Source organism: Rhinopithecus bieti, unplaced genomic scaffold (genome assembly GCF_001698545.2).
Source record: "Rhinopithecus bieti isolate Rb0 unplaced genomic scaffold, ASM169854v2 scaffold_8911, whole genome shotgun sequence".
NCBI lineage: Eukaryota > Metazoa > Chordata > Mammalia > Primates > Cercopithecidae > Rhinopithecus > Rhinopithecus bieti.
In genome coordinates, this window is record NW_016806084.1 from 2,020,111 (window position 1) to 2,046,116 (window position 26,006).

General features: G+C 36.0%; 1 protein-coding gene across 1 annotated transcript in view; it reads left to right on the forward strand.

Annotated features, from left to right (window-relative positions):
* Positions 1–26,006, forward strand: part of RPGRIP1L (RPGRIP1 like) — a 103,550-nt gene that overhangs the window by 44,082 nt on the left and 33,462 nt on the right. The window contains 15 exon segments of the mRNA XM_017874618.1: positions 1,008–1,013; positions 1,016–1,113; positions 1,421–1,471; positions 1,548–1,593; positions 2,273–2,305; positions 2,308–2,450; positions 3,328–3,445; positions 7,363–7,815; positions 11,368–11,519; positions 14,440–14,818; positions 19,041–19,231; positions 19,403–19,486; positions 21,874–21,975; positions 22,435–22,594; positions 23,730–23,803. Of these exon segments, the coding sequence (XP_017730107.1) occupies positions 1,008–1,013; positions 1,016–1,113; positions 1,421–1,471; positions 1,548–1,593; positions 2,273–2,305; positions 2,308–2,450; positions 3,328–3,445; positions 7,363–7,815; positions 11,368–11,519; positions 14,440–14,818; positions 19,041–19,231; positions 19,403–19,486; positions 21,874–21,975; positions 22,435–22,594; positions 23,730–23,803 (2,090 nt within the window).

The window sequence follows — 26,006 nt, forward strand, 5'->3', positions numbered from 1 at the left end:
TCGCCTAGTTTTTTTTTTTGTATTTTAAGTAGAGACAGGGTTTCACCGTATTTGCCAGGATGGTCTCGATCTCCTGACCTCGTGATCCGCCCGTCTCGGCCTCCCAAAGTGCTGGGATTACAGGCTTGAGCCACCGCGCCCGGCCCCATTTTTATTTATTTATTTATTTATTTTAGAGATGGGATCTCCCTATGTTGCCCAGACTGATCTCAACTCTTGGACTTAAGGGATCCTCCTGCCTCAGCCTCCCAAAGTGCTGAGATTATAGGCATGAGCCACCATGCCCAACCCGTATGAATTAGTGTTGATACCACCATGCGTGGCTTAAGAATCCATTCCTCCTATTGTAATAGACCTGTTGGAAGTATGGTTGACTACATATGGATTCAGAATTTCCTTTTTAATTTTTTTATTATGGATTTAGAGGGTACAAGTGCACATGGGTACATTAGATAGCTGTGAAATCTGGACTTTTAGTGTAACCATCACTCAAATAATGTACATTATACCCAACAGGTAATATTTCATCCCTCATCCCCCTACCATGTTCTGGAAGTTACCCTGTTTTAATAAAAATACTATATGCTAAGTTGGGAAAATAAAATTCGAAGATATCGACTAAAAAACTAAAAGACAATTTTTTTTTCACATGCTTTTCAGGACCCTTAATAAGTAAGTAAAAAATCATAGATTTAGAAACACATTTTCTCAGGTATTTTAAATAGAACATTCCTTTGAAGTCCCAGAGGCCACAATTTCCTTATATTAATACTGTGAACTTATGTCTTGGGTTTTTGATAAGCAAGTGATTCATATGGTAGACACATGATAGTATTCATTTATTCCTCATTCCCCTGCTGTCTTTGTCGAAGGACTAGCTCAGTTTCCTTTCTGACCAGAACAATACTAGATCAAGACTGGTATGTAACAGGAATTAAAGTAATTTGAAATGTGTTCTTAAACCTGATTTTTGCTTACCTTTCCAATTGTGTTGACTTTATTTTAAGATCAAAATGAAAACTTGTTCAAGAGAATAGAGAACTACAGTTACAGTATCTGGAACAAAAGCAACAACTTGATGAACTTAAAGAACGCATGAAATTGTACAACCAGGTGAATTATTTCCTTATTTAAGAAATAAAACTCAGAATTTTTATCTCAATATTTTATGCATAGAGAAAGCACTATACTATAAAGCAAAAGAATACGGATATATTAATTACTCAGTTTATTAACTGAAGCTATCAGGTAGTTTATGTTCCATAGGGACATTTTGAAGTGCTGGAACGTCTTGTAGACTTAGTTTGTTAGTTCATGGCATCAGTCAGTTTATGTTTCATGAGGATAATTTGAATACTTGGAATGTCTCTTGTATTTTTCATTCATAACTCATTGTGAGCTTTTACTTAATCTATTGCAGGAGAATGATATTAATGCTGATGAATTGAGTCAAGCTCTCCTACTTATAAAGGTAAGGTTCTGAAATTCATTGTGATTTTCATGTCTGCTTACAACTGTTTCAGCATAATGATGACCCTTATCTGTAGCCCTTACATTTGGAGAATGAATTATTCTTGCATCTTCTGAAACTTAGTATGTCCTTTACAAATATATATGTAACGTATCAACACTACTAAGATTCAGGAAAGTGGTCAGGTGACCTTTAGTTATAGCGTATACATATATCATAATGACATCAAAGTTACATTAAACCAGACCTCAAAAACTCTCATTTAAAACATTTTCTTTAATTATAACAAACATTTTACTTTTACCTGCTTCACTATTTAACTAATCAACAATTTTCTGCCCTAAGAGACCTTGATGCACACCCTTTAAGTAAAATATTGAATTATAAATATCTCAAGAAGATAGTTTTTAGTTCTAGAATATTCTGTTATTTACAAGAAGACACAAAAAATACACTTCCTTCCTTTTAGATCACAGTGTAGATTTTAATCAAATGAAGAAATAAAAATAAATGTGCATGTTTCTTCTATATGTTATAAAGTAACAAACTATTTTTTGATTTCTCTATAACTGTTTCAATTGTCTATCCAAATATTCGAATTTGATTAACAGGTAAATTTCATTTTTTCCATCAGGAATGAAGCAGTCCTGATATGTATATATCAGGACTACCTCTATCTGTTTTCAATTAATGAATTGAAAATTGATGAATCAATGAATTGTTTATTGATACATCTATATTAATTCATAAAATCACATCTTAGAAATTTTTGTTTCAGTCATAAAGCGTGTTTTATTTTAGGCTCAAAAGAACAAAAAAATGGAGACCTTTCCTTTTAGTGAAAGTAGATAGTGAAATTAATAAAGATCTAGAACGCTCTATGAGAGAGCTGCAAGCAACTCATGCAGAAACGGTGCAAGAGCTCGAAAAGACAAGAAACATGCTAATTATGCAACACAAAATTAATAAAGATTATCAGGTAATGTAATACACTAAATGGGGAGGGTACATTTTCTATAATATTCTGCTGATGATTTACTTTTCTAAATACCATGTTATCACCTGTTATATTATCTATTATCATCTATTGTAATCTATTAACATATCACATCTCTCCAATGTAGCCTCATAACTAGGTACTTAATTAGAATAAATAGTTTTAAAACAAATAATGTGGGGTGTTTTCTGTTTTTTTTGTTTTTTTTTTGAGACAGAGTTTTGCTGTTGTCGCCCAGGCTGGAATGCAGTGGCGTGATCTTGGCTCACTGCAAATTCCGCCTCCCAGTTCAAGCAATTCTCCTGCCTCAGCCTCCCAAGTAGCTGAGATTACAGGCGCCGCCACCACAGCCAGCTAATTTTTATATTTTTATAGAGACAGGGTTTCACCATGTTAGCCAGACTGGTCTCTAACTCAGACCTCAAGTGATCCACCCACCTCGGCCTCCCAAAGTGCTAGGATTACAGGCCTGAGCCACCATACCCTACCACAAATAATGTTTTTAAAGTCCCTGATTTTAGAGAATGAGTAGTGGCAATGAAATCACCTTTGTTAGCATTAGCACATTCTGCAAGTGAGTTATAGTTATCCTGAAGTCATGCCATAACCGTATTGTCTTAGCTTTTAACAAAATGAAAACACATCTCCATAAAAAGGAATCCGGAGTTTTTTCTTTCTTCTGATTTGTGAATATTGCCAAGCATAATTTTCTAAAGTGTAAGCTATTTGAGGTCAGGAAACCGTGGTTCATAGCTCCTACTGTTTCCAGGATCTAGAAAATGCTTGAATCATAGTTGCTTTGAATAATGAAAATAGAACTAATCACAAGTGTTAAAACTTATTATCTCTTATTTTTTAGATAGAGGTTGAGGCAGTGACCCGTAAGATGGAAAATTTGCAGCAAGACTATGAACTCAAAGTGGAACAATATGGTCATCTTCTTGATATCAGGGCTGCACGTATCCAGAAACTCGAAGGTACAACATACATGATTTTTTGGTCCACAGTAACTAGAGGAATGGATTTTATAACAGTTTATAAAGTCATCCAAATCTGCACTTACCATGTATTTTTGCTGTGTTTACCCCTAATTCATAGCTAGCTCACTCCAGCTTTGACCTCCTGGGTTCAAGCAGTACTCCTAATTTTTAATTTTTTTGTAGAGCCTATGTTGCCCAGGCTCATCTCAAACTCCTGGGCTCAAATGGTCTTCCTGCCTCAGACTCTCAAAGTTTTGGGATTACAGGCGTGAGCTACCACACCCGGCCTTGATTCTTTTCTACTCAAGAATTTTTAGTAATTCCCTACTGCTTTTTAAATTCAGTGTTGCAAGCAAGATTTCAAAGTACTTCATAAATTACTATAGATTCAAATTTACCAGCACTTTCTAATTTCTCTTCAAAGCAACCTGGGCACCTCAGCCAAACAGGTCCTCTGCCTGCTCTTTGCAGATATGTCGTGCTCAGGCCCACTGCCATGCCTTTGTTTTTGCTGTTTGCTTTGCCTAAACCTCCCTTCTACCATGATTCCAAGACACACACTTCCCTGCTTTGAAACCTAACACAATACTCACCTGTGCTAGGAAGCTGGTTCTGGTTATTCCTAGCTATCCCTCTACTTGAAATGTCCTTACAGTGATTTTTGGACTTCAGCAAGTAGAAAAATCACTTGAGGAACTCGTTTAAAATGTAGTTTCCTGGGCCCCACCCCTAGAGGTCCTGGGGCCCATTCTTTTTTATATTGTATTTAGAAATAACTGCAAGCTATTCAGATGCAGGTACAAGACTACATGTTGAAAAAAACTAGCTCAGCACTTACCAACCCAGTTTTCTTCTCATGCACTCAAAAGCTGTATGTTTGGGGAGCATATAAGTGTTCTTCAGTTGTTGGAGTTTTGCATATTCTCCGTAACCACAATGTTAAGTTCTACACTGATAAGTATTTTGTCTGTCTTTCATGTCCATGTCCACTACATACCATACTTATTTGAGTGGTCTATGCCGGCAGTAATTTTACACTCTTAAAACTTTGAGGTTCGAGAAGGACTTTATTCATGAGTTATACTTAATTGATATTTATCATAACAAATTAAAAGTTAAAAAAATTTAAATATTCTTAATTTGTTAAAATAATAATAAACTTATTGCATGTTAACATAAATTACAGTACTTATTTTTTTAGGTTATATTTTCCAAAACAAAAAAATACTTCAAGAAGAGGGACATTGTTTAAAATTTTTTAAATTTTAACATTTCGCAAATCTTTTAGAGACTGGCTTAATAGAAAACAGCTGGATTTTTATATCTGCTTCTGCATTTAATCTGTTGTGATATCACACATCATGTAACCTCTAAGAAACTCCATTATACACTTGTGAGAGGATAAAAATGAAAAGGGCAGATTACATATTAGCATTATAATAAAAATAGTTGTGACCTCACACATCCCCAAAATGGTTTCAGAGACCATCAGGGGTTTCCAAACCACACTTTGAGAAACTCTGATCTGGGTAGAAGAGCTCAATAAATGTCTTTATCTGATGAAGCAGCGTTTTCCAAAAGTCGAGGAGCAATGTGTACCTTTTATTCCAAGTAGTACTCAATAAAAATTTGCTTAATGGAATTTTCTTGGTTAAAAGGAAGGTCACAATGTTTGGGATTTTTATTCCTTTCAAGTCTTACTAAATTTTAACCATCGTATTTTATCCCCTCAATTCATTGATTCACTCCATAAACATGATCAAGCCCCTAATGCATCCTAAGCAAAGTGCTGGGCAGGGAGAATACAAATAGGAAAAATCAAGGCACCATCCTCATGGAACTCCTAAGATGTTGACAAGTAAATAAATGGTTATGTTTTACTATGAAGAGTGTAAAGCTAAGAAAATCTAAAGGTATCAAGGAAACATTGAGGAGAGAATGCCTATTCCTGCCTCAAGATTCAGGGAAGACTTCACACAGTAGGTATGGAGTCTTTAAAGATGACAGAATTCACTACTAAGTAAAAGTAATATATGGCATTACAGGCAGTAAGCAAAGCAGGGAGAGATGCCCTAAATATGAAGTGTTGCAGTACATTTGAGAAACTGCACTGTAGATCCATCCAACTGGAATTCAGGAAAGTCAAAAAAGGAGGAGAACCTGGAGATAAAGCCAGAAGGAACAAAATTGTGAAGGCCCTGTTTATACCCTGATTGATGAGGTAGAACCTTATTAACCTGGAGAACCACAGAGGGATTTTAAAGTAGGGAGTGATACACTCAGAACTGCATTTTGGAGATTATGCTACAGGTATTGAGGAGAAAGAGGAAGATATGAAGGAAGGAAACATTTTGAGTTCCATAATAATCTGGATAGTAAACTGGAAATATAAAATTAGGTACAGTGGAAATGAACAAGAACAAATTTGTTGAAGAGTTAGGAAACAGTATTGAATAGTAGTGACCCTATAGATGTGAGGCAAATAAAATAAAAAGAGTTACTGTTTTATGATAGTCTCAAAAAAAGAAAATGGGGAATTGAGGCTGACTCTCTGAAATCTAGCTTGGGCAACTGGATGAATGAATGAATGAATCATCACTTGAGCTTTAAAGTACAGAAATAGCTAGAAGACAATATGGGCTGGGCACGGTGGCTCAAGCCTGTAATCCCAGCACTTTGGGAGGCCAAGGTGGATGGATCACTTGAGGCTAGGAGTTCAAGATCAGCATGGCCAACATGGCGAAACCCCATCTCTATTAAAAATATTTTAAAAATTAGCCAAGTGTGGTGGCAGGTGCCTATAATCTCAGCTACTCATGAGGCTAAGGCAGGAGAATCGTTTGAACCTGGGAGGCAGAGGTTGCAGTGAGCCGAGGTTCCACCACTACACTCCAGCCTGGGTGACAGAGTGAGACTCCGTCTCAAAACAAACAAAAAAACAAGACAGTATGATACATTCTGTTTTGAGTATGTTGTGTGGGATACCTAGCTACATAGAGGGTTAAACAAAACATTAGAAATATAGGAATGGAGTTGAGAAGATAAATATGAATTTAAAATAGTAATATGGAAGCCTTTAGCATATTAATAATGACAAAAGTCATAAAAGTTGATGAGATCACTCATGAGAATATGTAGACTAAGAAACTAATTAAAAACAGAAGCCCAGAAAACCAGCAGAGAAAGAGAAATCCCAAAAGAATGAGAAGAAGGATAGGAGGAGAAGCAGAGAAGATGATGACATGGAAGCCCAGGTAAGAAAGACAGAGTGCACTAATAGGAGATCCTCATCAGTGTCAAATGTAGCAAAGAAATCAAGTAATACAAGGACCAGCGTTCATTGCGTCTAGCGATTAATTGATTATTGGTGACTTTCTGGAGCAGTTTCACAGAAAAGTAAGGCAGATATTCACGTTGGTGATATTTGGTTGGCCTATGTATATAACAGTGAAACCATCATCATGATCAGGGTAATAAACTTATCCATCACCCCACAAAGAAGAAAAGTATAAATCTCAGTAAGTTAAAGGAAAGGAGGCAGCAGAAAGAGAGACTGACTTTATAGGAAAGAAGACAATGGGTGGAGCAGAGACAGGGAAGCAGGTGAAAGCCAGGTAGTTACCTCAGCTGTTCATTCAGAGGGCTTTTTTTCTTTTGATGTTTTCTCCCCTTTTCATGGCTTAGACTGTATTACAACTGAGGTTGCAATTTTGTTGTTGCCTAATAGGTAATGTCAAAACAGAAATGATAAATTTTTGTATGATAAAGTATTATTTACAGAAAAACAGTGTAGTCATAGAATTTAAAATAGAGACTATTCACCAGAAGTACTCATTCCTACCACTTCAAAAGCCAGTTTTCATTTTCTTATGTCAATATTTTGAAATCTCTAAACTGTGTGTCTTCTCTTGCAGCCCAATTAAAGGATATTGCCTATGGCACCAAGCAGTACAAATTTAAACCAGAAATCATGCCAGATGACTCTGTTGATGAATTTGATGAAACCATTCACTTAGAACGAGGCGAAAATCTATTTGAAATCCATATCAACAAAGTAACCTTTTCTTCTGAAGTTTTACAGGCATCTGGAGATAAAGAGCCTGTCACTTTCTGTACCTATGCTTTCTATGATTTTGAACTACAGACAACTCCCGTAGTGCGAGGCCTTCATCCTGAATATAACTTCACTTCTCAATATCTTGTTCATGTTAATGACTTATTTTTGCAATATATTCAGAAGAATACTATCACCCTTGAGGTCCACCAAGCTTATAGCACAGAATATGAAACAATTGCAGCATGTCAATTAAAATTTCACGAAATGCTTGAAAAAAGCGGCCGAATATTTTGTACAGCAAGTTTGGTTGGTAAGTACAATGTATAAGCTTTGGGTGTTTGAATTACTAATTTGGTTTATATATTGATATGGTACTCTACATTACTGTCTTTTCTTACATATTAAAGGTGCCTTTAGAACACAGACAGCGTTCTTTACCCACAGTTAATTGGACTATCTTAAATGTCACTGATACAGAGCACAGTGGCTCACTCCTGTAATCCCAACACTTTGGGAGGCCATGGCAGGTGAATCACTTGAGGCCAGGAGTTCAAAACCAGCCTGACAGACACAGTGAAACCCCATCTCTAGTAAAAATACAAAAATTAGCCAGTCGTGGTGTACATGCCTGTAATCCCAGCTACTTGGGAGGCTGAGGCAGGAGAATCGCTTGAACCCGGGAAGCAGAGGTTGCAGTGAGCTGAGATGGCACCACTGCATTCCAGCCTGGATAACAAGAGCGAACTCCATCTCCCAAAAAAATGTCATTGATGATGTCAGTACAATGGCTATTAATTTTTTAAAACTTGTAACTTCGGATGTTTATCGTATTGATACTCTGACTAAATTATGTAATTTATAAATAAATTAATTTATGTATTGAACTATAGTTTAATAGTTTATAATAATTTATAGTTTAATAGCTATAACTAATATAAATAATAATATAAGCTATTTATAAAATTATTACTTTTTTTAAGACCTTATGTTATCACTATTAGTAGGCACTGGGAATACGGTGGTCAGTGGTAAATATGACAGACAAAACTACCCCTTGTAGCTTACCTTCTAGAGAGGATTATAGGCAATACAGAAAAGTTAATCAGAGCAAGAGGCTAAAGGGAGAAATGGCAGGTTGCAAATTCAGGTAAGGGCTTCTCTGAGAAGGTAGCATTGGTAAAGAATGAAGATCCATGCCAGGATCCAGGGGAAGAATGTTTCAGGCAGAGGCCATAGCAAGTGCAAAAACCTGAGGAGGAGCAAGCCTGACGGTGGGAGGAACAGCAGGAAGCCCAGTGGCTGTGGCAAAGGGGGGATTCAAGTGATAGGTGGGGCCAGATCATGTTGCAGAGCCTTGTAGGTCAGAGTGAGGAGTTTGGATTTTCTGAGCTTTTAGAAAAATCACCCTGAGTGCTGTGGAAAGAATAGTCCGAAGCAGGCAAGAGGGAAAATAGGACTGTTCTCAGGCTATTGCATTGATCAAGGAAAGACGATGGTGGCTTGGATTAAGATGGTAATGAAAGTGGCGATAAAAAGTAGTCATATTCAGTACATATTTTATTAACTTCTCCTTCAAGACTTGCTTATCAGTTGAATGTATGATAATGAGGGAAATGGATGAAGTAAGAATTTCTGGCATGAGGAGCTAGAAGAATGGTGATACCATTTACTGAGATAGGGAAAACTGGGAAAGGAGCACATCTGATAAAGAAAATCAAGAATTCTGTTTGGACAAGTTAAGATTGACCTGCCTATTAGACATCCAAGTGGTAATGTCAGGCTGTTGGTTGGACACACCAATCTGAAGGTAAGGGATAGAGATATGAAAGTGGGAGATGTTAGCATATAGAATATATTTTAAGCCGTAAGCATAGATAAAATCACATAGAGAGTGAATGTAGACAAAGGAAAGAAGGTGGCCAAGGACCAAGCCTTTGGAAACTCCAAAAGTAAGGCCTCAGAAAGAGGAGGAAGAGCCAGCAAAGGAAACTGAGGAGTGGCCAGTGATGTAGGAGGAAAACCGAGAATCTGTGGTACCCCAGGGACCAAGTGAAGAAAGTATTTGAAGAAGGAAGGAGGGTGACTTAGGGTCTTGGGACGGATTTTATTTTATTAATTGAGTGGTCAAATGCATAGGTAATATATTCACATGACTCAAAAATCAAAAAGACGTCAATGTCTACCTCCTTTCCCTTTTCCTTAGCCACCCTGGGTCCCCTCACTGAAGGCTACAGATTCTTTCAAAGATATTTGTTTATTTGTTTGGGGTGTTTTTCCATAAAGACAGGGTCTCACTCTGTTGCCCAGGCTGGTCTTGAACTCCTGGACTCAAGCAGTGTGCCCACTTCAGTCTCCCAAAGTGCTGGGATTATAGGCATGAGCCATTACACCCAGCTTCAAAGATCTTTTATGCATATACAAGCAAATATATATTACATTAATATTATTCTTTTAGGACTTATTTTTTTTTTATTATACTTTAAGTTCTAGGGTACATGTGCATAACGTGCAGGTTTGTTACATATGTATACTTATGCCATGTTGGTGTGCTGCACCCATCAACTCGTCAGCACCCATCAATTCATCATTTATATCATGTATAACTCCCCAATGCAAAGGACTTATTTTTAAATGATGACTTCTGTCGTACTGTGTCTTGTGCTGCTGTAGCAGAATACCTAAGTCCAATATCAAAGTGTTCACATCTGGCAAGGGTCTTCTTACTGCATAATAGCATGGCAGAAGATTAGAGGGTGGGAGCGAGCAAGAAGGGGCCAATCTCAGCCTTTTATAATGGTACCAGTCCTACCCATGAGGGTGGATCCCCCGTGGCCTCATCACCTCTTAAAGGTCCTACTCATAATACTCTTAACGATAGTTAAATTTCAGCATGAGTCTTGGAGGGTACAAACATTCAAACTATAGCAGGCAGATAGTAAGTCACATTTGTATGCTGATGAGAATGATCCATTAGCAGGGAAAAAAATTGATAAAGTAGGAGAGAGTAGGGGTAATATTTGTAATAATCTGGTGTGTTCAGAAAAGTTTATGTATAGAATATTCTCTATTTGACAAATATTAAGTAGCCTTTATATACTAGTTCCTCTGGTAGGAATATATTGGTGGAAATTATGGCCCTTGCTCTCAAGAAACTTACAGCGTATTAGAGAAATAGACTGGTGAACAGATGGGCCAAAGCAGTCAGTGCCCTAACAAGGACATACTCTACTCTCCTGGGAGCCATACAGAAAGTCTCCCCCGCAGAAGACAGATGAAGAACTGCCTGAGTTGAGAGGAGTATTGAGGGTGTTAGGGCAAACGTCGTGCAAGGGTATACTGCATGCGACATGTGTTTGGCATAGCTATGACATTTTCCCTTATGCTTGTGATATAGTATACAAATGGTAAGGTGGCAAAGATGTCTTGAAACTTGAATTAGAATGTGGAACATCATATTTATAATTTTGAGGTTTTGTATTGTAAATGTCAGACAACATTGAGTGCAACTTATTTTTAAAAAGTATTATACTATAACATCAAAAAGAATCTGTGGAGTATTTGATTCAGTGTTTAGGTTTTTAAAATATATTTCAGAAGGAATGAAATAGTACAAATTGGAATATCTCAAACATAGTTTGATGTCGTTCTTTAATAATATTTAGTATACAATGAAACTCATACTTCAGAAGTAACTATTTTCTTCATCTGCTGTTTGCCAATCTCACATCATTTGTGCAAGTCATATTATTTTACTCAGCATAAAATGTATAGTTTTAATGCATAATGCCATTGATGTATTTTTACTGGTACATATTTTAATGTATGAAACTATTTTAACCTTGGGTTATGTATTGATTTGTAGGAACAAAAGGAGGCATCCCAGATTTTGGCACAGTGGAATACTGGTTCCGATTAAGAGTTCCCATGGATCAAGCAATTCGACTTTATCGAGAAAGGGCAAAGGCTTTGGGATATATAACATCAAATTTTAAGGGGCCAGAGCATATGCAGTCGGTAAGCTCATTTGGCTTTAAGACCCTTTTATAACATAGAAATTTTGTAATATTTATTTATGTGTCATGCTTTAAACTGAAATCGTTTTCTTTCACAGCCATCAAGTGGCTTTTTTTAACTTTTATTTTGAAGTAATCATATACTCACAGGAAGTGGTAAAAATAGTACAAAGAGATCCCTTGTAACCTTCACCCAATTTCTCCTAATTGTAACATCTTGCATAACTATAGTATAATTTCAAAATCGGGAAATTGACATTGGTGCAATACTATTAATTAGGCTACATACCTTACTCAAATTTCATCAGTTTTTACATACACTCGTGTGTGTGTGTGTGTGTGTGCACGTATGTGTGTAGTTATTCTTTGCAGTTTTATCACATGTATAGATTCATGTAACTACCACCAAAACCAAAATACAGAACTGTTCTAGCAACACAAAGAAACTCCCCTGTGCTATTCAGGACACTTTTGAAAAATTAATCATCACAATACTGCTGTCACACATCAAAAGACTTTTGTTAAAAATTCTGTTAAGGAAATAAACAGCTGTTATTGGACTATCAGTTACTGTGCTTTCAAATTATTTCCTTATGTTAGGTTTCTGAAGTGCAAAGTAGAATACAAAATTAATATTCTCTTTCTGGGAACTGGGAATTTAAATGCAACTCCTTAGGGCAGCATTTCCCAAACAATGTTTCGTGGAGTCTTAATGACCATATTTTCATATTAGTTCCGTGATCCAATAAATGCAGAAGACCTTGAATTGAGCAAGGTTAAATATGATTCTTGACTTTAGGGGTTCCCATATATAACATGAATCTTTTTTTTTGAGACGGACTGTCGCCCAAGCTGGAGTGCAGTGGTGTGATCGCTGCTCACTGCAAGCTCCACCTCCCGGGTTCACGCATTCTGCCTCAGCCTCCCAAGTAGCTGAGACTACACGCACCTGCCACCACATCTGGCTAATTTTTTGTATTTTTAGTAGAGACAGGGTTTCAACATGTTAGCCAGGATGGTCTCGATCTCCTGACCTTGTGATCCACCCACCTCGGCCTCCCAAAGTGCTGGGATTACAGGCGTGAACCACTGCGGCCAGCCTATATAACATGAATTCTAATAGGCAATGTAAAGTATGCACTCACATTGAGTGACAGAGGAATAGGATATAGTAGAAACATTTGGTATGTCTGTTCAAGTCATAATTATCTTACCTCTTTTTTTATTTGGAACTCCCTCACCTCCAATCCATGGAGCTAGGTTCCCAGTGGCCAGGTTTGTGTTAGCAGATCCCATTTTCTTTCACTCCCCACCATATTATAACTAATGATTTGAGAATACCCACTTGACAGCAGTTGAGCCAGTCAGATTCTTCCCTCTGAGATCAAGAGAAAGCAAGACGTATCTGGAACACCGTAAAATTGGGGGCTGTAGGGAGCCATCATCTACCATATTAAACAGCGAAGGTTAGACAATGGGTCTGAAGAAAGAGAGTAATGAACAAACACACAGAAAAAAATGGAGACCAGATGGAGAGGACATTCTGCTGGTTTCTAGGCCACTGCCTTCCGAAGGCCCAACCACATTTCTAGTCTGTATTCCATGAATTATGCCTGTAACCTTAAAGTCCCTTTTTTGTTGTTTTTGCTAGATAGAATTAATTTCTATGACTTTCAGTTAAAGAAGCATGACTAATATCACGCTGATTTCCAAACTTAAGAAAGAGTGCACCTGCTTCCAGAGACCATCTTTCTGGCCAGTATTCCTTACAACACACTTTGGGAAATGCTGTTACGGGGATGGGAGTTAGAAATAAGGAGACCACATTGTTTGGTTTTGTAGTGTAAAGCTTTTTAGACTCCCAGATTCTGACTTGAGTAAGTTGTTTCCTGGTGGAATTTCAGCTCTGGTAGGTAGATTGAGGGGAGAAGTGGAGGTACTTTTTCAGTCATTCCTCTCAGCCTTCTATTGCTGAGGGCAAACTAGCCCTGGGAAAGCAATATTGTGATTCACTTCTTAGGTTTCTCCTCTCCACACACCAGATTTCTCCACTAAGGAGATTATGACAACAGCTTTATTTTTTCCTCCTCCAATAAACTTCGCATGGAGTCAGGGTCCCAGATGCTCAATCCAGATTGAGAAATGCAGAGGGATGCCTTTGTGGAAGGTAGAGACTCCAGCACTAAACCAAACAAAGCACAGAAACACTAGCATTTTTTGTTCCAGATCACATCAGCCATGGAATATTTAACAGTCAGCACAATTCTTTTCTAAAATACCTGTGTGCTGTCCATCTCAGTAATGGTTCCAAAGGAACCACAGAGTAGTTTCCGGCTCTACCTAATAACTCCTTTTGTTCATCTCTCTCCCGAAGTATCCTCCCGGTCCTAACTGTTTTTCCCTTCAAGGTTTATTTCTGACTCTGTTCTCATTTTCTCATAACAGTTTGACTTTGTTATACTGGCTAATTTGGCCTCAGGTATCTGCTTCCTCAAATCCCAACAGTTCAGGATGAGGGCCAACCCAAATATAACAGAATCATTACTCTGGGTGGGCAGGTGAATGTCTTTTAGTTAGGACATTCATCTTTGGACCCATTGCTAACTATAGTCTTTAGTTATCAAATAGAATTGAAGAACATCAGATTATCATTTTTCTTGGTTTTATTTGATTTTAGCACCAATCTCTACATGTATGCTCAGTCTCTAAGGTTTATTGCTAATAACACAGGATCATCTATTCGCACATGTTCTAGGGAATACTGATTTTCCATTAGAATCAAAGTTTATTTTACAGAGAAATTATGAGGTGAAAATACGCAGCTTTTGTCGTTGACAAAATTATCTTATTTGGGGCTTGGCAGCTGCTGTTTATCTTTTAACTGTATTGTTTCCGTAATATAAATATGTATGTTTTTCCAGTTAAGTCAGCAAGCACCCAAAACTGCTCAACTCAGTTCTACAGATTCCACAGATGGCAACTTAAATGAACTTCACATTACAATAAGATGTTGCAACCACCTGCAGTCCCGAGCAAGCCACCTGCAGCCACACCCATATGTTGTGTACAAGTTTTTTGATTTTGCAGACCATGATACAGCCATCATTCCCAGTAGCAATGATCCACAGTTTGATGATCATATGTGTTTCCCAGTGCCAATGAATATGGATTTGGATCGATACCTTAAGTCAGAGTCTCTGAGTTTTTATGTTTTTGATGATAGTGATACCCAGGAGAATATTTATATAGGAAAAGTCAATGTGCCTCTGATTTCGTTGGCACATGACAGGTGTATCTCAGGTAAGCCTATGTTCTTGAATCTATAAAATTGTAAAAACAAAACAAAATTATATCTTACTGTTATGGATATGATTTATAGCTAATCATCCTAACCTCTTCTAAGTCTTTAAACTTTAGGCCTATATTACTATATTTTAAAAATTATTTTCTTACTAGTTGCCCTAGGGATTACAATGTGCATCTTATCCCAGTCTACTTAAAATTAATACTAACTTAATGGAATTAAATACTTAAGGTATTTAAATTAAATACTTAATTCAATTAAAATATAGAAAATCTAATATAATTTCATTCTCTCTCATCTCCTTTTTGCAGTTATTGTCATATAAATGTATATATCGTATATATGCAATTATATCGTATATATGTATTATCGTATATATGTAAACATATATACATATCGTATATATACATATCGTATATATGTATATGTTGGGTATGTATATGCTATATACATACCCAACAATACAATGTTGTAATCATTGCTTTATAAAATCTTATATTCTTTAAAAAACTTAAGAGAAGTAAGAGATGGGAGAAAATATATAATTATAGAAGACTTTGATATTTACCTACATATTTGCATTTTTGGTATTCTTTACTTCTTCCTGTAGGTTTGGGTTACTGTCTGATATCAGTTTCTTATTCCAATATAGCTCTATTTCCTTCCCCTCCTTTGTGCTATCACCGTATATATTTTGTCTTCCTAGGTTATGAGCCCAACAATATAATTTTACAATTATCATCGTATGCAGTTATCTTTTAAAACAGTTAAGACCAGATAAAATGTATATTTATACTGTGTTTTGTAATTACCTATGTAATTACCTTTATTGGTCGCTATTCTTTTGTGTGGACTTGAGTTACCATAGGTGTCTCTTTCCTTCAGCCTGAAGAACTTCTGTGATATAAGTTAGGTCTACTGGCAGTGAATTCTCTCAATCTGGGAGGATTCTGTTATCTGGGAGTGTTTTTATTTTGCTTTTGTTTTTTGTAGGATAGCCTTGCTGTATATAATATTTTTGGTCAACAGTTTAGTTTAGCTTAGTTTTTAACTTTCTGCACTTTGAGTACATCAGACCACTTCTGGCATCCATTGTTTCAGATAAGAAATCAGTTGTTAATTTTATTGTGGTTCTCTCATACTTGATGTTGTTTTCCAGGTTTTTCTATTTGTTTTGGCTTTCAACAGTTCTTCTGATGTGCCTAAATGTGGATCCTTTTGCATTTATCCTACTTAGAATTTGTTGAGCTTCCTGTATGTGTAGTGTAATGTTATGCACCACATTTGGGGAGTTTACTGCCATTATTTTTTCAGTTATTTTTTCCTCCTCTTTTTTTCTTCTCCTTCTTGAACTTCCAGTACATGTACCATATGTTGGTATGTTTGATGGTTTCCCCACAGGTCTCTGAGGCTCTATTCATTTTTGTTCATTTTTCCTCCCATTCTTCAGATTGGATATTCTGTTCTGATCAACATTCACGTTCATTAATTCTTTCTTCTACCAGTTCAGATTTCCTACTGAACCCTCTATTGAATTTTTTCATTGCAGTAATTATACTTTTCAGCTCCAGAATTAGGGATCTCGCTCTGTTGCCCAGGCTGGACTTCACCTCCTAGGCTCAAGCGATCCTCCTGCCTCAGCCTCCTGGGCAGCTAAAACTACAGGCACATGCTACTGTACTCAAGCATTATAATCTCTTACTATATTCCCTATATGATAAAACATTATCATTATACTTTCTTTTTAATTCTCTAAATACACTTTCTTTTAGTTCTTTGAACATATGGATAAGAGCTGCTTTGAGATCTTTGCCAAGTCTAACATGTGGTCATCCTCAAAAAATGTCTATTGATGGTTTTTGTGCTGTGTGTGCAGTACATTTTCCTGTTTCTTTGCATGTCTCATAAGTATTTTGTTGAAAACTGGACATTTTTGGAGAATATATTGTAACGTCATTTCCTAGGTGGTTATTGTTGCTATTTTTGTTTGTTTGGTGACTTGCCTTGACTAATTCTGTAGAATCTATTTCCTCTGCTGTGTAAGCCACTGATGTTTCCACTAAGTTTTGTTTCTTTTTTTCTTTTTGTTTCAATTTTAACTATAAGTCAACATAGCTTAGTGGTCAGCCAGGGATTGTTCAAAGGTGTGCTTAAACACCTTGAACCAGTAGGTTTCCACCCTTTGCCTATGGGTCAGTGTGTGGCATGGAGGATGCATTCAAATCAAAGTTTGGTCTACAAGCCTGCCTCAGCTTTTACTTTCCGAATTGACTAGACCTCTCATTCAATCAGGAACAGATAGCTTACCAGGGTTTCCCCTGAGCATTTACACAGCTTTGTGCGTGCCCATAGCCTTCCACATCATGAGCTATAAATAGGATCTTGTCAAGTCCCACTTCTTTTTTTTTCTTTAGATGTAGTCTTGCTCTGTCGCCCAGGCTGGAGTGCAGTGGTGCCACCTGGGCTCACGGCAACCTCCTCTTCCCACGTCTCTTCCCATGTTCAAGCAATTCTCCTGCCTCAGCTTCCCAAGTAGCTGGGATTACAGGCACCCGCCACCACACCTGGCTAATTTTTGTATTTTTAGTAGAGACAGGGTTTCACCACCACGTTGGCCAGGCTGGTCTCGAACTCCTGATCTCAAGTGATCCACCTGCCTCAGCTCCCAAAGTGCTGGGATTACAGGCATGAGCCACTGCACCCAGCCAATGCCCACTTTTGATATCTTATTCCTTGGATCACCCTTTTAAATTGTTGGCTGGCCTTCTGGTGTTTTGGCTTGCCCCAACCAGTATTGAGACCTCAGACTGTCTGTGATGTTAACCTTCTCTAATTGTTTGCCATTGAGGTTGCTGTTGTTTTTAACAATACCTCTGGGCATGAAATTATCTATATTTTGTCCACATATAGTCAGTGCCCTACAACAGAGGCTGCCAGTCCTCTTAGCCTATCCTAGCCTGGGAGAACTTCTGCAAAATGGGACTAGGGGATCAAGGGGAGGATGAGAGCAGTCCCACAGATTCCTACTGTTCTTACTAAGGTGCAGTAGATTTTCTTGAATAAATGCTTCTTGATTTATCCAATATCTTTGATCAATTTCCAGAGTCCTTAAATGGTTGTTTCTGACCATTTTGTCTGGTTTTTAAAATCATTTTTTAAGAGAGGATTTGCTGAGCTTTTTACTTAGCTATTCTGGAAGTCTTGCTATGCCTATAAAAGTTTATCACCTCATGTTCTACTTACATCCTTTTATCCTACCCAAAGTCTAGAGTTTGGGAGGTTTTTTTTTTTTTTTCCAGCCAGCCATTAAAAGGAGTATCAACACTTGAGAGCAAAGTAAAGGATACTCTTAAGCAAAAGCTAACGCTTGAAATTTAGGTTTATGCTGGTGCCTGTAGTCCCAGCTACTCCAGGGGCTGAGTAGGCAGATGGCCTGAGGCCAGGAGTTCAAGGTGGCCAGTGTGCTATGATCGCATCTGTGAATAATCACTGCACTCCAGCCTGGGCAGCGTAGTGAGACCCTGTCTATTTTTTAAAAATTAAAAAGATAGATTATTTTTTAAGTCAGATTTTTTTTTCATACCCAGAAATCAAGTGCAACTATTAAAATTTGAGACTCAGTATAACAGATTCATGTTTCTTTGGTTACTGCTATTTGCTGTAGATGGTCCGTTTATTTTATGGACTTTTTCTGTGCTACTGTTAATTTGGAGTGATTTAACAAATCCCAACAAAATATATTTAAAATTATAATAGAATTATATGGTAATGTAAAAATTTCTTTAGATGTGTAAATTAATTGAAATTTTAAAGTATTAATATATTTTTCTTTAGAGACAAGCCTTGCAAAAACTTTCAAGTCAAAATGGAGGATACTTGAGCCTTCTCGAAGGAAGGCTAAGAATTCTGAATAATCTCTGAATTTAATTTCAGTGAATTAAATTATTTATAAAGTTGATTTTCTCAGTATTATCTTTGAGGCCTTAACTTCTGAAGGAAGTCTACTTGAGGGATGAACCTGTCATAGATCATTTTGTCTTTGTTCTACTCTCTAAGCCTTCTGAATTCTGAGTAAAAGCCAAAATTAGGGGGTACAACCGCCTGGCTAGCTCAGTCGGTATAGCATGAGTCTCCTAAAGTAGAGAGTTCTTTGTTCTTTAATTCTTACAGTAATAGAAATTCACCCTAGCATTAATTAAAATTGTTGTGATTTGACAGGAATATTTGAGTTAACAGACCATCAAAAGCATCCTGCTGGCACCATCCATGTTATATTGAAATGGAAATTTGCTTACCTTCCACCAAGTAGATCAATAACAACTGAAGACTTAGGAAATTTCATTCACAGAGAAGAGCCAGAAGTTGTTCAAAGACTTCCTCCAGCATCCTCTGTTAGTACACTAGTTGTAGTGAGTAACAGTGACTTTTAATTTTTTTAACAAGTATAAAATTTTGAATATAAAACTTAAGAACTAAGCCTGTGACCCCCACCAAAAAATAATTAATAGTAATAGCTAAAGTCTTATCTGAAATCTAATGGTCATCATACTCAGTCTGACATATTGGTTGGTTTGTCTTAGGCACCAAGACCTAAACCAAGACAACGTTTAACACCTGTAGATAAAAAGGTATCTTTCGTGGATATCATGCCACGTCAGAGTGATGTAAGTAGTCAACACTGAAAATAGTGATTTTTTTCATAACAAATATTTGAAATAAATTATATAGGCATACTATTCCCTACCTGATTTAAATGGAAACAGGTGAATAAAGTATGTCTTTTCCCATTAAAATGATCGCTTTGTGTTTTGGCACTATATATAAGTGTTAACTGTTCAAATTTCTTATCTAAACCCTTTTTTGGGTCCTTACCTCTCTCTAGCTTCTGCCCCAATCCTCTGCTCCTATTTATTTTTTAAAAAAAAAGTCTTCAAAATATTTTCTAAATTCTGTCTCCTTCACTTCACATTGTTTCTTGGACTCACTTCAGTCAAGCTTTCATCCTGATAAAACTACTCTTAACTAAGGTCTCAGTGACTTTCTCTCTGCCATATGCAGTCAATTCTCAGTGCCTGTCTTAGTCTCCCAGGAGCATTTGACACAGTGGAATACGGGCCTCTCTTCTCTTGGCCTCTGGGACACCATGCCTTCCTAGCTTTCCTCCAAGTTTGCTATTATACTTCTCACGCTCCTTGACCATACGTTTAAATGTCGACGTGCCTCTGTAGTCAATCCTTAGACCTCTTCTCAATTCATATCTACATTAAGAGCTCTCATACAGCCCCATTGCTTTAAAAAGCATCTATATGCTGACACTTTCATATCTATAATCTTTAGACCTCACTGCTGAATTTCATATTCATTTTCTTACTACCTATTTAATGTGCAATGAATGTTTAATAGGAATTTAAACTTAACATGTCAGAAACCAAACTCCTGATTATACCAACCCTCTTCCAAAATGTTTGCCTCTTTCACTGTTTCCCATTCTCTGTAAATGACATAATCATTCACTTGATTGCACAGGCATGAAATTTTGGAGGCATCCTCTTGACTCCTCTTTTGTCTCACCCCACACCCAGGTCATCCACAAAAGGTGTCAGCTGTACTTTAAAAATGTCTACTGTATTCAGATTGTTACCATTCTCTTTGGCGGACTTTTTAGAAAATATGTCTTCTTTGTAATTTGCATATAACTTACATAGTAAAGGACATAAATCATAAGCATAGAGCTCAATGGATTTTTAAATATGTATACACCTGTGTAACTACCACCCACATCAAAATATTCTGTCTCTCCATAGCTTAAAATAATACCTGGCACATACAGAGCGTTTAATGTGTATATGATAAATAATGAATTCAATAATTATAATTCAGTAGATGTTTTATCACTAGTATTTATGGAGTGCTTGTTATGTGCTTTATATACACTGGACTCATTTAATCCTCACAACAACCCTATATGGTTCATACTAGAATTATTCCCACTTAAAGATGGGGAAAGTGATGTTTAGAGAGGTTAAGTACTTGCTCATGGCCAAAGTATTAGAACTGGGATTTGAACACAGCCTGATTCCTGAGTAAATGACCACTAACATTAAAAAGACACAAACATAGAGGTGTTTGTTACAATGTTAGTCATAATACCTAAAAACTGTGAACTAGTTAAATGTCCAACAGTAGTAAAATGGTTCATTAAGTCATGGCACACCCATCAATATAATATTCTCTTGTCATTTAAAATTATGTTTTCGAAGTTTTGTATCAGGAGAAAATATTTATGTTCTCATATTAAATTTTTTAAAATGTAACAGGATATATTGTATTTATAATGCAGTTATTACTGTGTAACCAAAATTTTATTTCCATCAAAAATTAGTTTTAAAGAAATAGAAATCTCTGTAATGTTAATAGACAGAGATCTACATCATATTTTTTCATAGTAACACAGAACTCAGGTATTTGGATATAGCATATTTTATTTAACTAATGCCCTATTGGACGTTTGCATTGCTCTTAGTTTTTTTTGCTATTGTAAACAGTGCTTCAATGAACTAAACTTGCAGTTCTTAAATTACATATATATATTATATATATTTATATTTAAAGAATATAAATACCATTTTATTGAAATTAAGTAAATTCAGTGTCAAATGAGTATTATATTTGCTGCCAGTTTTTATTAGTTCAATATGTATGTAATAGAATGATTTGGGATTTCGTAATAAATACAAAATAACATATATGCATGTTTTCACATTAATATAAGGAGACTTCTCCTCATTCTGAAGANCTCTTAGTTTTTTTTGCTATTGTAAACAGTGCTTCAATGAACTAAACTTGCAGTTCTTAAATTACATATATATATTATATATATTTATATTTAAAGAATATAAATACCATTTTATTGAAATTAAGTAAATTCAGTGTCAAATGAGTATTATATTTGCTGCCAGTTTTATTAGTTCAATATGTATGTAATAGAATGATTTGGGATTTCGTAATAAATACAAAATAACATATATGCATGTTTTCACATTAATATAAGGAGACTTCTCCTCATTCTGAAGATATGAAGGAAATTTCACCAGAGGTAGAGCATATACCAGAAATAGAAATTAATATGCCAACTGTTCCACATGTTCCCGAGGTATGTGTTTGTGTTAAAATTATTTTGGAAGGTTTAATTTGGTTCTTAAAGACTTTGTCTTACAAGTTTTGACATGACTCAGGAAGTCATAACATTTCTCCTATTTTTATATATGACTTCCTTGGAATAGAAAGTCAAAAATATGACAAGGGTAACAGCTATAATTATACTGCTATTGGCAGGTAACAAATGGATATGTGAATTAAAGTCTTAATGTAAAATTCATTTTGAGATTAATACATTTTTTATTCTTAGTACATATTCAGATTTCCATTTATCTATATATTGTCATTTGTCTGTACAAATTGAAGTGGTTGTTTTCTGAGTCTCATACATATTACATACGTGTATATTTAAGTCTCAAATTTACATGCTTTATTATTCAATTGTTCCAGTAATAATGCTATAAAATGTGATCTAAGCAATAATAAATATACCACTGTGCTTTTATTTCTTCAGGTTTCACAAGAAAGCAGTGTAGATGAGGTAAAAGAAAATACTGAGAAAATGCAGCAAGGAAAAGATGATGTGTCTTTGCTATCTGAAGGTCAGCTTGCAGAACAAAGCTTGACATCTTCTGAAGATGAAACAGAAATAACAGAGGACTTGGAACCAGAAGGTGACTTTCTTATTTAAACTAACATTGTTTAGTTAACTCTGTGCTTGTTTTGTCTGTTAGAATGTACATCATGGAACATCTTCATTTAATGGTAGCATCTACTTCACGATACCTGTTTCTTGACAGAAATGATATAGTTCTACCTGCTTAGTTGTAGTTAGGTGGAATTGTTGTATCTCTTCTTATTTCAACTTGGAGCTCCACAATAGAATACAAGTGTTGTTGCTGACCATGTTCCCAATTTATGTTTTAAACAGTTTTATTTTCTCTTTGAGTTCAGTATTATTGTCTGCGTTAGTGTAGAGGTCTTGACTTTGATAAAAATTGAAACCCAGCCAAAAATGACCACTTACTGTATTTTTTAAAATCTGGTAAAAGCAAACTAATCTGTAAGAATAGGAATGGGGAGTGGCAGAAAGGAAGAGATTACAGGGGACCTGAGGAGACTTTTTGAGGTGAAGGACATGTTCACTATCTTAACCGTGGTGTTGGTTTCACAGAGTTACACTTACGGCAAAACATCTCATTTTAGCCAGGCATGGTGTTGCACACCTGTAGTCTCAGCTACTTGGGAGGCTGAGAAGGGAAGATTACTTGAGCCCAGGACTTCGAGGCTACAGTGTGCTGTGATGGTGCCTGTGAAAAGCCTCTGTACCCCAGCCTGGGTAACATAGCAAGACCCTGTCTCTAAAAATAATTAAAGTGTGTGTGTGTCAAATTTTGCAATTTAATTGTATGTAGCTTGTCTGTCAGTTCTATTTTAATAAAGCAATAAAAATTTTAAAACTCTAAAATAGAATAGCATTGACTTACATAACATTACTGGTCAGACTGTTAAAAAACATCTATTACCCTATGCTTCTCTTTTTAAAAATTTTTTCTTAAATTTCACAATAAGCTGTATTTGTATTGGCATTTCCTTTGCTTCTACCAAAGTTAACCTTGAAATTTTTAGTCTTTTTTTTCCCCAAAATGTAATGTGTCTGTAAACAAATTTGCTACTAAAAAAGATCTAGATATAATTACCATGTTTCTTAAGGTTATCTTATGGTGTGTGCTTGTTTCTCTTTATTTTACAAGGTATAAGTAGAATTGGTTTAACTTGTGTAAATGTTACCCTTTTATTTTTTAACAGTTGAAGAGGACATGTCAGCTTCTGACAGTGATGACTGTATTATTCCAGGTCCTATCTCCAAGAATATCAAACAGGTCAGTAACTTGATACCAACTAGAAATGTTCTGAAATAAGGCTGCCTTTCATTCACAGTACATGTGCAGTCTTCATATCTAAAAATCTTAAGGAAAACTGTTTCTGGAAAAACTTTAATGTTTATCATAATCTTAACCAAATAGTCATCTAGTACGAGAAATTTTTATTTATGGTTTCATTATGTAATGGACTATAACATATAAGTATTATTTTCACAAAGAGTACCTTAAATCTGTACCTACAATAGTTATTTGCTTAAAACTAGCTGACTTCTTGACTCCCTTTCAAGACTAGCATACCAAGATGTGTTGAAACAGATTTGAACTTTAAAGAACTTAAAATGTGAGGTGCCCTTTGAAACTATAGTAGTTTGCCTATGTGAATTCATAGACTACTCTTACCTAGACATATCCACTGATAATATGTTACAGTTATTTCATTTCTGCCAAAACAAATGAAGGCTTCTTAGAAAGCAATTAATCTTGCACTGGTATACTTTGCTTTTCTTGTAGCACATGGCTGAAAAGTAGTATGTAAATTGAAATTTTGAGAAGAGAATTATATTTTTTAAAATATTTATGGGAGGTATACTATTTACCAGAGCATTTTTTTATTGTAAGAGGGAAAAGTTTTATGAAGTAAATGTGAGTAAAAGTTCTAGCTTTTCTGTGCATCTACATTAATTTTCTTGTGATTAATTGTACTTCTTTTGTAGAATTTTTACTTTATTGATAAGAATTGGAATATTTCTTTTAACTCTTCCTTCACACATTCTTAGCTTAGTATCTCTTTAAAACAAAACCACAGACCAGACACAGTGCTTCACACCTGTAATCCCAACACTGGGAGGCCAAGGCGGGAGGATCACATGAGCCCAGGAGTTCAAGGCTGCAGTGAGCTGTGACTGCACCACTGCACTGCAGTCTAGGTGACAGAGTGAGATTCTGTCTCTAAAAAAATAAAGAAATAAAACAAAACAATAGAGCAGAACATTTCAGTTGTTGTCACAGATTCCTCCATGAAATCGAGATATCCATTGTTTCTGTGCATGATAAATACAAATAGAACATTTTATCTGTCCAAAGTTTTATTATCATTATTATTATATATTTATTAATTATAATAACAGCATCTAATGTATGAAAACTCCTACTTAGACCTGCAATAGAACCATGTGTATGTTGGCAACGTTGCTAGCATCTCAGTGAAGTGGGTACATTGCTCTTAACTAAGGTGTAGTAAACCTTAACAAAGAAGTTTAGCAAAAGAAATAACTATTTCTCTAAAATATTCACATAATTCTGACATACATATGTATTTTTTCTTTGTAATAAACTGGATTTTTTTTCTCATTACTTAAGGGAAAATAATTTGTATTACTTTGCTACAGCCTGATACAGTCTTCACTACCATTCCAAAATTTGATTTCCTATAATGGTTTCAGATGCTATCTCAAATGTGAACGTCATTTAAAGCAAGCAATTCTTCATGCTTCAGCTCCCATGGTCTTTAAAAAATTCTATTTTCAGCAGCAGTCACTGACCAGCATCCTATGTTTTCTTAGTTTGTTTTGTGTTATTATAAAGGTACACCTGAGGCTGGGTAATTTACAAAGAAAAGTAGTTTATTTGGCTCACAGTTCTGCAGGCTGTACAAGAAGCATGGCACTGGCATATGCATTTGGTGAGGGCCTCAAGCTGTTTCCACTCAGGGCATCAGGATAAGGGCAGCCAGAGCATATGTAGATCAAATGGCAAGAGAGGAAGCAGGAAAGAGAGAGGTAAGAGTTGCCAGGTTCTTTTTAACAATCAGCTGTCAAGGGAACTAACAGAGTGAGGGCATTAATCTGTTCATGTGGAATTTGCCCCCATGGCCGGAACATCTCCCACTAGACTCCACCTCCCCACACTGCCGCACTGCAGATTAAATTTTAACATGACTTTGGTGGAGATGAACAAACTGTATTCATACCATAGCATATTGTTAACAGGTGAAATTTAATTTTGGTAAATTGTATACCAAATATAGTAAAATGACATCATCTGAAAGCCTGGGAACAAAACTCGAGCAATCATAGTGGCTAATGATATCACTTGAATGATGGCGTCCCCTGCAAAATTCATGTTGAAACTTAATCCCCGATGCAACATTATTAAGAAATATGGCCTTCAGGAGTTGATTAAGTCATGAGGACAGAGCTCT